This window comes from Schistocerca americana, chromosome 5 (assembly GCF_021461395.2).
Source record: "Schistocerca americana isolate TAMUIC-IGC-003095 chromosome 5, iqSchAmer2.1, whole genome shotgun sequence".
Lineage (NCBI taxonomy): Eukaryota > Metazoa > Arthropoda > Insecta > Orthoptera > Acrididae > Schistocerca > Schistocerca americana.
In genome coordinates, this window is record NC_060123.1 from 432,744,700 (window position 1) to 432,757,402 (window position 12,703).

Consider the following 12,703-nt stretch of genomic DNA (forward strand, 5'->3'; position numbering starts at 1 on the left):
ATGAATTTCTTTACTGAATAATTTCCGAAAAATTAGTGGAAGTGCCGTTCTAAACTGAAGTTCACTTTTTCACAGTGTCTTCCTTCCGCATCAGTATCACAATAACTACTATCATTAAAGAAATGATGGTCACAGCATCATGTACTGACATTTAGAGCTATATGCAACTTAAAAATGATTTTTTTTACCGAATAACTTCCGTAAAATAGTTTGAGAAAGCTTGCAGGGCGTGCGCCACGATTTTGTCATCGCCGGCCGGCCGAGAGGTGGCAAACACTATCGGCCTCGCTTTCTGAACAATTGAATGAACTCGTCCAGCGCTTTGGAGGAAAACTGGTCATTGTGCATCACCCACCATAACTGCGGGCACTCTAGGAAGGTTAATTTTTACGGAAATTTTGATTATCATGGCTGTATACTAGACAATTTGGCGACGTAAGCTTTTATTACTGCCACTTGTTGCGGAGCACAAACTGCAACTATATTTTTACATTTTTCAATTGAGAGCTGTATTAACGTAAACAAATGCACTATAACAAAAACACGCGAATGGTACATAGAAGAATACTGTTAAGGGTGTAAGCTTTCACCACCACCAGAAATCGCTACGAGTTGCAGAACCGAGACCAGCCGAGAGCACCCGATCGCCACGAAGATTTGCTGTCCCTAGGCGCAAGTGTCAACTCCTTCTGCTAACTTCAACCATATCTCTGGACTTGGTTAAGATACGCCGGATTTGAACAGTATTTTGATAAACAGCGGAAGTCGCCGAAGCGTTTTTAGTAGTTTGTTATAACAGTATGTCAGAGGACGAAAGGAAAGAGGGATTGCTCGATGTGGAGGGGTTGAAATCTGATTTAGACAATCACTGTCTGGATAGTGTACATGCTAAACTAGATTCAACTGCTCGAGCCTTTGCAAGTGAGCACACTAGGTAATGGCAATATATTGAAGATTTATTTAGAAAAGAGAATATGTTGTTATAATTCAAAGAATTCCAATGACTTGTTGGTGCCTTCTGTACGGGCCATACAATCAGTTCGATGTAGTGGTACAAGAAGTAAATTTTCCGAAGGGCGATACATGATATAATACCATTTTATACCTTAAATTTTGTGGAAGCATTTGGTATGTCGGAAAATGTGACGTGATATATTCATTGGTCTCTGTAGGCATTCAAATTGGCAGGGTGTGAAACTAAGAAACATTTAACAATGCATTTGTGTGCACTCTAATCTCTCTCTTGTTGTTCTCATGATCTCTTCAAGAGATGTACATTAGTGGCAGCATTACTGTCTCTCTGTGTCATTTGAATACGGGTTTTCTAGATTTTGCAAGAATTAGGGCATCTTTCGTCCAAAGGTACGCAGTGAAATTCCCAGTTCGTTTCTGTTACACTTTTATATATGCTGTACCGATTTATTACAATCCTAGCAGGGTGCCTCGGAGTTTGTTTAATGCATGTTGTCACTTCCCTTCTTCTCACCAGTAAGGACCCTAAGACACTGCAACAGTTCTCAAAAATTGACATTTGTTTCTTTCATAATGAGAAGTCTAGTATTGTCTTACGAAGAGTATTTAGCATTGTGCCCTGTGATGTTTGGGATGGAGTGTGACAGACAACTTCTTCGTAAGTTACTGTTTGAATAGCAAGTGGCAACCTCGACACTTCAGATTGCGTGGCATGTGTAATGATCAACTTGTGACAGGAATCTTGTGTACTCTTTAGTAGTGGTTCATTAGAAATGGGAAAGCTTGCTTGTCTTCAAATTGCTATTAGCATACCAAATGGTCATGTCTGCTATGTAAATGTTTGACATACATAGAAGATGTAATAGTGCACCATTCTATTAAGAAGTTAATTATGTGGAAAGAAGATCTGCAAAGTTTCTTCGTTAATCTGTCTACTCATTTGTTTGTGTTTTGCAATAAACCTGTTGTATTACAGTGAGGTGAAAAGTCATGAGTTACCCCCTAATATTGTGTCGAACTTCCTTCTGCCTGGTGTAGTGCAGCAATTCAGGTCAATGGAAGCATCAGATTCCACCTGTCTGCTTTGATCCCGACATAATGGTACGGTGTGTGGCATTATGGTGCAGAATTTTGGAGTTGGTTGTGTTTGTAGATGTAATGTTCTTTTGATGGTACCCTCTGATGGTGGATGTGGACATGCTAAGTTTAACCTTTGGGGTTGGATTCGTTTGAGTTTTGGTTGTCATCGTGCCGTGGTTTTGAGTTGAGGTAATTGGTGGGTAACATGGATTGTGGAAGTGTTTTTAGTGATTATGGTTCTTTTTTGTTGATTGTGGTTCTTTTTTGTTCATGTGTTTGGTATTTTTGTTAGGCCTGATTAGTTTGGTGTTGTGTGGAAAGAAATCCTGTTATTTTCTTTTTATTATTTTTATTTTTTTATTGCTTTTTCTTTAGGTATGTGTATGACAGTGAAGTTCACAAGCGTATCATTGCGTTATGAGATGGGTGATATGACGTCTGTCATACACTTTCTGCAGATGCTTGGTGTGTGTGTGTGTGTGTGTGTGTGTGTGTGTGTGTGTACTATCTGTCACGTAATTCACCATTAATTGCAGAGTATGTATGTAGATGTAGAATTTGCTGATCACCGTATATGTTGCCAAAGATGTATGTGTGCACATGTTACTTCCCATTGCTATATTGAAAAGAAGTGTTTTTATTGGCTTCAAACATTAAAACATGTCAGATCAAACTTCCATTTCTCTAATCAGATGTCAACTGCCGTGATTCGTACCTCCATCTTCTGTACATCATAATGAATTAATTTGAATTGTATAGCAAGTTCAATAACCGTGATAAGTCTGTTTATACAAATAGTTGTTGTTGTCTTCAGTACAGAGACTAGTTTGAGGCAGCTCTCCGTGCTGCTCTATCGTGTGCAAGCTTCTTTATCTCAGAGTACCTACTGCAACCTACATTCTTCTGAATCTGCTTAGTGTATTCACCTCTTGGTCTCCCTCTGATTTTTACCTTCCACACTGCCCTCCAATACTAAATTGGTGATCCCTCGATGCCTCAGAACATGTCCTACCAAATGGTATCTTCTTCTAGTCAAGTTGTGCCACTAATTCCTCTTCTTCTCAATTCTATTCATTGCTTCCTCATTAGATACATGATCTACCCATCTAATCTCCAGCATTCTTCTGTAGCACCACATTAAAGCTTCTATTCTCTTCTTGTCCAAACTATTTATAGCCCATGTTTCACTTCCATACATGGCTACACTCCGCACAAATACCTTCAGAAAAGACATCCTGATGCTTGTATCTATACTCGATGTTAACAGATTACTCTTTTTCAGAAATGCTTTCCTTGCCATTGCCAGTGTACATTGTATATTGTCTCTACTTTGACCATCATCTGATTTAATTCGAATAATTCCATTATCCTCATTATGCTTTTGTTGATGTTCATCTTATATCTTCCTTTCAAGACACTGTCCATTCTGTTCAGCTGCTCTCCCAGGTCCTTTGCTGTCTCTGACAGTAATACAGTGCCGTCGGCAAACCTCAAAGTTTTTGTTTCTTCTCCATGGATTTTATTTCCTATTCCGAATTTTTCTTTTGTCTCCTTTACTGCTTGCTAAATATACAGATTGAATAACGTTGGGGACAGGCTACAGCCCTGTCTCACTCACTTCTCAACCACTGCTTCCCTTTCATGCCCCTCAACTTTTATAAGTGCAATCTTATAAATATAAATATAATTTATAAATAACCTTTCACTCCTGCATTTGACCCTAAATTAACACATTTGCTGACAATTCATGACAGTGGTTGCAACTGATTATCTCCCACTGCATTCTCTGTCTTTATTGCTGGCTTAACTGTGTGTCATGGTTCACACATTATCTTGGCTCTGGTGCCGTCGTCGTGCATGTCATGTAGACTGATGTGGATGTCAGTCAGGGTTGACCCCATTTTTCACAAAAAGAAAACCTCGATGATAGTATGTTGCTCCCGCTTGAAATTTATTATATAGGCCTACCTGGAAATGGAAAAAGGTTCACTCTAATGGTACAATTTGAATGACTTTCATCTATTACTAAAGACCATAAATGGGTCGTTACTTCTCTGTACTGACTCCTTGAGCAGCCTACAATCTATCAACCAGTGCTACCCCTGCCATCCTTTGATAGCGACCATCCAGGAGTTCATCTAAGCCCTGGAATGGTCCAGTCATTCTGTGGTGTTTGTGGGGACCCCAGGCCACGTCGGAATCCCAGGAAATGAACTTGCCGACAGGCTGGCCAAACAGGCTACACGGAAACCCCTTCTGGAGATCGGCATCCCTGTAACTGACCTGCGATCATTATTACGCCACAAGGTTTTTCAGCTTTGGGAGACGGAATGGCATAAGCTCAGTATGCCCAACAAACTGTGTGCCCTTATGGAGATTACGAATGTGTGGAACACCTCCATGCGGGCCTCTCACAGTGACTCTGTGGTTGTCTGCCGGCTTCGCATTGGCCATACGTGGCTAACACAAGACGACCTCATCCGTCGTGAGGACCCACCTCGGTGTCACTGTGGCTCACAAATGACTGTCGTCCACATCTTGCTGGACTGCTCACTTTTAGCTGCTCTGCAGCAGACTTTTAACTTTCCCAGCACCCTGCCTTCGGTGTTGGGCAACAATGCCTCAACAGCAGTAGTAGTTTTATATTTTATTCGTGAGGAGGGGTTTTTATCGTACTATATAAGGGTGGGCATTTAGCCTTCTCTATGAGGTCGCCACCCTCCCTCTATTTTAACTCTGTTGCACTTTCTTTGCATTTGTTTGTCTTGGTCGTCATCTTTTCCCTACATGTGTTCATCTCACCTTGTCTTTTTGGGGTGGACATTTTAATGTGTTGCAGAGTGGCTGGCTCATCCTCTTTTATTATTGTGATCAGCCAGCCCAGACCATCTGCTCTATGGTTTCAATACCTTCTCCTTCTTTTCCTGTTTTTGTTCGTTCCATTCATTTTCTTTTTAGGTGTGGTGTTGTGTGTTTTTGTACCTTGTGCCTTGCTTGTGTCGGGAAAAAGGGGCTGATGACCCTGTAGTTTGGTCCCTTTATACCTCCCACCCACCCAAAAAGACCTTTTACAGTTGTATGTTCATGTTCGGATGTCAAAATATTGTCGCAATAACCAAGACTAAAAAAATTACACATGCTTACCAGGTTAGCTATTAAAATTTTTTTTAAGTAGCTCACTCACATCGCCCTTGGTGTAATCAGTAGTCAAAGTATCTGTCGCACACACTTGTAGACAGTGTGCAGAGAACTCATGAAATTCATAGTGCTCTCTCTGTCAATGTGATCAAGAAGACAGAAGATACCAGTGAGGTAACAAAGGTCATGGGATAATGGTACTCATGTTAACAGATGGCAGTAGTATTGTGTATACAAGGTATAAAAGTGCAGTGCATTGGCAGAGCTGTCATTTGTACTCAGATGCTTCATGTGAAGAGGTGTCTGACATTATTATGGCTGCACAGCGGGAATTAATGGACTTTGAATGTGGAATGGAGCTAGACACATGGGACATTCCATTTCGAAAGCCATTAGGGAATTCAGTATTCGAATATCCACAGTGTCAAGAGTGTACTGAGAATACCAGATTTTGGGCCTTACCTCTCACCATGGACAGTGCAGCAGCTGACAGCCTTCACTTAACAACCAAAGGCAGCGGCGTTTACATTGTCAGTGCTAACAGAGAAGCAACACTACGATGAATGTGTCTGTTAGGATAATGCAGTGAAATTTGGCATTAATGGGCTATGGCAGCAGACAACCGATGAGAGTGCCTTTGCTAATAGCATGTCATCACCTGCAGCACCTCTCCTGTGTTAGGGGACTGATGACCTCAGCAGTTGAGTCCCATAGTGCTCAGAGCCATCTCCTGTGTTCATGACCATATCAGTTGGAAAACGATGGCCTGGGTAGATGAGTTCTGGTTTCAGTTGGTAAGTGCTGTTGGTAGGGTTTGAGTGTGGCGCAGACCACATGAAGCCATGGACCCTAGTTGTCAACAAGGCACTATGCAAGCTGGTGGTGGCTCCCTAATGGTGTGGGCTGTGTTTACGTGGAATGGACTGGATCCTCTGGTCCAACCTAACCAGTCATTGACTGGACATGGTTACTTTCGGTACTTTGAGACCATTTGCAGCCATTCATGGAGTTTGTGTTCCCAAGCAATGGTGGACTTTTTATCGATGATAATGCATTATATCACCAGGTCACAACTGTTTGTGATTGGTTTGAAGAACATTCTGGATAATTCGAGTGAATGATTTGGCCACCCAGATTGCTCAACATGAATCCAAACATTTATGGGGTGTACTTGAGAGGTCAGTTTGTGCACAAAATCCAGCACTGGCAACGCTTTCACAATTACAGTCAGCTATAGAGGCAACATGATTGGATATTTCTGCAGGGACTTCCAGTGACTTGTTGAGTCTGTGCCACATTGAGTTGCTGCACTATGCTGGGCAAAAGGAAGTCAGACACAATACTCGGGGGTATCACATGACTTTTGTCACCTCAGTGTGCATCTACATCTACAGAAATACTCTGCAAGCCACTGTATTGTGTTTTGCGGAGAGCACCTTGTATCGCTTGTTCTTTGACTTTCAGAAGACATTTGATTCATTTCCACACAGTCACATAGTGAATTGAATCCAAGCTTCAGCTTATCTTAGGCTTCACCCTTTATTTCCCAGTTCTGCAGAGCATCTAACATGTAAGCTGTTTGCTTGATTTTCTTTTTTTAAACATTTCACTAATGGTGTGCTTCTGGATGTACAGGCGAGTTTCTGTTGGTGTAAACCTGGAAGTACACCATTAATGAGTTATGCTAGGCACTTGTTAGAAATTTATCAGATAATCAGTCAACCAAGAAAACCATGGTGTACTTCAACAGTGTGTGCAAAAGTGGCTATCAGTCTGATACAGAGTATACACTGTGTAATCTCATATTTAAACTTGGAGAAATTGTGGGTTGGGAGTGTAACTTCAGCCTTACCACTAGGTGTGTTTTCAGCATGCTTTCGATGACTATGTACCTTCCAAAGCAAGTTTTTATAGACGTTGGACACAAGAGAAACTCTGTTGAAGACAAAAGTTTGTTTCAACTATGGGAGAAAATGAGTGTAGAGCCTGGACAATAATTGAAAAGTGGAAATGGAAGAGGTTCTTAAGTGCCAAATCCTACATTTGTCAAGAAAGTCAAAGACAGTTTCTCGTTTTGTATGTATTGGTATACAAAAAATCAAGAAGGCATTCTGATACCACAGTCACATCACTGCAAAAAATAACGACACAGACTAGAAAATAAGTAATTTATTAAGTACATTCTATGTGCCATACCAGGAAACTGACTGGGCCTAATCACCAATGCAAAAGTTTTTGTTTAAAGTGTCATTGATGCAGAGGTACTATATTTTATTTGTGATAGTACTGGTACAGAAATACAGCAGAAATATTTTAACTAGTAGAACTGTTCTCAACAAAAATCATTTACAAGACGATGATAAAATAAAATTAAACAAAAAAACCTTTAGGTATTGATTTCTATTTCTAACACAGCTCATTTCTTGAGATCAGGTGTTGTGTTGCAAAGTTTTCTGTAAAAACTCGCTGTGCCTTTGAAGAAGAAATGGCAACATCATTGTTGGGTCTTTCTGTTTCGCAGTGGAATAGAGGCCTTACTTACCTTTCTCTATTTCTCTGCAATTGCAAGACCTCTGTCACAGCTCTTTCCTCCTCAAGCCATCCTGGGCTAAATGGTGGAGACCTTGATCCATGCACTTAGAACACCATTGCATAGTACTGCACGGCACAAAGACCATATTACGTTTAGTAATGAAAGTAGTAAACATTCTTCCATGATTAGACACCATGAACAAGTCTAGGAACATGCACCAGAGTACCAAGAACACAGTAACACCGAAAATGTGTTTTGTGAAAAAATAGCATTTAGAACATTTTCCATTTCCATTCTACAATTGAAGAGGATCCTCACTGCACCTTCAAACAAATTCACTACATTCTTGGTATCAGCTCGGTATAAACTTAGCAGATCCTACATACAAATCTTTAAGGTATATAGAAATAAAAGTAGTCCTTGGATACTTCACCTTCTAATCTCAAGCTACAAGCAGATTCTGCCAGCCTGTGCTACAAAAATTTGATTCTGCTCACTCAAAAGTAACATTTAAAATTTTGTAACTAAAGATAAAATGCAGTTGTACATATATGGCCCTGAAATAAAGTGCATTTGTATACTTGGGTCTTGCCAGAAAATACCAAGACCATGAAGTGTGAGGAAACAAATGGTGTTCACTTTCTTCAAGGGAAGTGGTCTTCACACAACCTGTGTGGTGGTTGTAGATGGGATAGTAATTTCAGGTTGGTATTCTAAAGTCTTCTGGACAACATGACAAGACCCATCAAGGAGAAATGTTCAGAATTAGGAGTGCATAGCCTACAATGCAAGCCAACCATGTATCGAAAATAAAGTCTCCCGTTGAGGAGTCTCAGTTTGTGGCATTTTCTCATCTACCCTACAAGTATGTTTTAGTCCATGAGATTGCTCTTTCTCAAAACAAAAGAAATCACCACAAATATGTCTCTTCAGAAGCAGCATCTCTGTTTATGATCCTTACGTAAAAGTCCTACCGAACTGGCCTAAAAGAAAAGTAGTCCACCCTGTAGCATTCACCAAGTAGTTTGAATTTTTAAGAGGGTGAAAAAGGGAGTTCTTCAAAAAGATTTAAAGGAATGTGTTTAAAATATTTTAATTATGATGGATCTCATAGCTTAACAGAATCTGTAATATGTGAATGGCCTGGTAAAAGAAATTGGAAGCTCCATGAAGCTGTTCACAGACAATGCTGTTGTACACACAGTAGCTACAACAGTTGTAGAAACATGCAGGAAAACCTACAGAGGACTGAGATGTGGTGCAGGTACTGACAACTGACCTTCAATAAACATTTATAATGTATTGGTTGTAGAGAGGTGGTAAGGCCCTCCTTTATTTGATTAAACCTCAAATTTTCAAAAGTTGAGTATGATTTCTTGAACTTTTTTTGGTCATTGAACCCTAAAGCCAATGGCCTTGCTGCAATGGTAGCACAGGTTCCCATCAGATCACCAAAGTTAAGCGCTGTTGTGCTGGGCTAGCACTTGGATCAATGACCATCCGGTCTGCCGAGAGTTGGCAGGCGGGGTACACTCAGCCCTTGTGAGGAAAACTGAGGAGCTACTTGATTGAGAAGTAGTTGCTATGGTCTCGTAAACTGACATACAGCAGGGAGAGCTGTGTGCTCCATATCTGCATCCAGTGACATCTGTGGGCTGAGGATGACACGGCAGCCGGTTGGTACCGTTGGGCCTTCAAGGTCTGTTCGGCTGGAGTTTAGTTTAGTATAGAACCCTAAAACAATTGAATTTATTGATTAGCTCTTTGAGGTTATGATAGTTATTGTACGTACCTTAAAAGAAAGAAAGAGAGAAAAAAAACTGAAGAATATACTTTTATTGGCCTCTGTCTGGTATTATGTTGCAGGAGCATTTTTCACAATACAGCAGTAATCAACTAGTGTGTTACACTTCATTTCCCTTTGTACTGTTGCTTCACCAGTGAATCCCCTTGGTGAAAGTGCTCACCATGTTCTTTACTCGAATAATCGCAATTTGCTGAGAAGAAATGTGGATGTGATGACAAAAAGGCACATTTTTTTATGATACTATAATAACCTTGTTCTCAGTCTTTGTCAGCTTCTGTCCCACACACACCGCCACTTCTGAATCATGACCGAAACTTCACTTATTCTGCAGTCACATCTTCCTCTCTGCAGTCTCTCTCTTCCTGTGTTTCATCTCTTCACCCACCATTCCTCCACTCATTATATGCTTTGGACAGCTACCCTTGTTGCTGGCCAAAACCAGCTCACTGGTGCTACATTCCTATCCAGTGTGCATGGAGTCCCTCACTCCTAGTTCTTGGCCACCTTTCCTTAACCCTCCCTCACCACTCTCTGCCTGCTTTCTCTCCTGGTTGATCACAGCCAGCCTGCTCAAATAAGTTTTGTTTTCCAATTCATGGAATGCAAACAAATAGCCGAAAATATTTCTGTGCCCATCAGATTCCTCTTATTTACATGGTACTATTCTATGTAATAGCTGTACGAATCCTTTCTTATGCTCCTGTTAAGAGGTGTGAAGAACACTGTAGGCAGAATGATTTCACATACAAATAAAGATTTTTCAGCATCCATTGAATTTCCAGTTGTTTATCTGTGATATGTGCTGCAAACAACAGTTACAACCAATTTAGCTTAGGGTTGTCATAGTATGACTGACCCATGCGGTGTCATTAAGAGGAAACCGTACCTGTAACTACATTAGTGTCATGTCATACACCAATGTCAATTGTGGTCTTGAGGTGTTTCTTGGCAAGAAACTTCTGGTTCTTTCAGTTTATCCAGGTCCCATCTCCTTAAATTTCTGCCTTTTTACAGTTTCCTGCCTGATTACGGTATCTATCATTCCGCACTCCGATCCATAGAGTGCCAGTTTTGTTTGTGATGATAATGGTGTCCTCCTGAGTAGTCCCCACCTGGAGATCTGAATGGGGGACTATTTTACCTCCGGAATGTTTTACCCAAGAGGATGCCATCATCATTTAACCATACAGTAGAGCTTCATGCCCTCGGGGAAAAATTGCGGCTGTAGTTTCCCCTTGCTTTCAGCCATTTGCTGTACCAGCACTGCAAGGCTATTTTGGTTGGTGTCATGAAGCCAGATTAGTCAGCCATCCGGACCGTTGCCCCTTCAGCTACTGAAAAGGCTGCTATCCCTCTTCAGGAATCACACGTTTGTGTGGTGTCTCAACAGATAACCCTCCATTGTGGTTGCACCTACGGTATGGCTATCTGTATCACTGAGGCACTCAAGCCTCCTCGTCAATGGCTGGGTCCCTGGTTCATGTAGGGTCAGGAAGGGGGAGGGGGGGTGCCTAACTTAATTCAGGAATGCAAAATCCAGGAACTAAAGGCTATAGAATTCCTCTTATATTTTAAAGCATGATTGTTTGTATCCAGTCTCTGTGGTATTGACCTCCGCCATTAACGAGGCTAGGTAACGAACAGTACCTGGTGTATTTACTCCCTCGATGTCTGCATCTGATGACAGTACAAATAAGTTTGATTATGGGGGCAGTAGGTCATCCCCACTCTTGGCTTCTGTGGCACCATCTTTAGGAACCACTCTTTGCTGAAGAAACAACACCCTTGTCCAGGAATGTACTGGTTTCCTTCTGGAAACCTTCTCACCGGAAAGTCACATATCGGAGACCTGACACAAGCTAGTGACTGAAGGAGCCGTGGACCATGGATCCCAGGGCTACCCGTCCTCCTTCCATTCCTACCACCACAGCAGGTAAGCCTTCACAAGAATCTTGATTGCCAAAAGTTGTGAAAGACAAGAAAATTAAATATTGGGAGGAGACTACTTGAGTGATACTGGAGACACCAGATTCTCTAGTCTCTGTTCCTTTAGAAGTTTTTTTACAGTGGCTGTATACCACGGAGGTTCCTTCCCATTATGAACTGTTCTATTGGGTACATGTCTTTCCAGTGCATAGTCAATTATTCTTTTAAACTTGACCCCTAGTTCTCTAGTTCCTACTTGCTCCTGCCATGTACTGCAAGTTTAAAGTTCCTCACTGAGATATGACACTACTGATTTTTGTAATGTAGTTTACTGAATGTAAACATCTTTCTACTTGTCTTAATTGTCCTTTGTACTTCATTAAACATTGTTGCCACAGTTGCGCCATGCTCACTGATACCAGTTTTGATGTGGACATCCTCAAAGAGGTCAGGTCTGTTTGTTGCCATTTGATCCAATGTTTTTCCATCATGAGTGGGGTTCTGAGTTATCTGTTCTAGGTAGTTTTCAGCGAAGGTATTTAGTAATGTTTCACAGGATGTCTTATTGTGCCTGCCACTAACAAAACTGTAATTTTCCAAATTGATTGTTGGTTGATTAAAGTCTCCATCAATGGTTACAGTATGATTGAGGAACTTGCGGACAGGTGAACAGAGGTTTTCTCCGAAGTTTTCCGTTACATCAGAAGATAAGTCTGGTGGGTGATAGATGGCTCCAATTGTTATTTTATGTCCAATACTGATACTGAGCCTTGCCCAAACAGTCTCACATGCAGCTTGTTTCTATGTTGATGGTTTTGAGTTTCTTGTCTACTGTGACAAATATGTTACCTTCATTCCCTATTTGCTGATCCTTTTCTATACTCTTAAATGTTCCCCAAAAATCTCACTATCAATTTTAGGTTTCAACCAGCTTTCTGTACCCGGTATCATCTGAGCTTCACTGCTTTTCATGAGTGCTTCAAGCTCTGGCACTTTGTTGCGAATGTTTCCACAATTTACCATTAGGATTTTAATACACTCATTTGTGGGAGGCATTTCTTTCAATCTTACACTGATACCTTTGAATTTCCTACAGCTATCTTTATCTGGATTGTATGGAGGGTCACCTAATCTAAAAAACCCTTGTGTGCATCACACACACAGTGAGCTATCTGAGTACAAGCCTCTGATGTGTACTGTGCACCTGACCCATTTAAGTGGACCCTACAGTTCTCAGACATCTGGTG

General features: G+C 41.0%; 1 protein-coding gene across 3 annotated transcripts in view; it reads left to right on the forward strand.

Annotated features, from left to right (window-relative positions):
- The first annotated feature begins 702 nt into the window (after positions 1–702).
- Positions 703–12,703, forward strand: part of LOC124616055 (ataxin-10) — a 110,905-nt gene continuing 98,904 nt past the window's right edge. For 2 of the 3 annotated variants that reach the window (XR_006979841.1, XM_047144288.1), the window contains exon 1: positions 703–934. Coding sequence is in view for 1 of the 3 variants with exons in the window: in XM_047144288.1 (XP_047000244.1) it covers positions 801–934 (134 nt within the window). In the remaining 2 variants the exon portion in view is untranslated. The remainder of the gene's footprint in view (positions 935–12,703) is intronic. The other variant, XM_047144289.1, reaches the window with a different exon arrangement.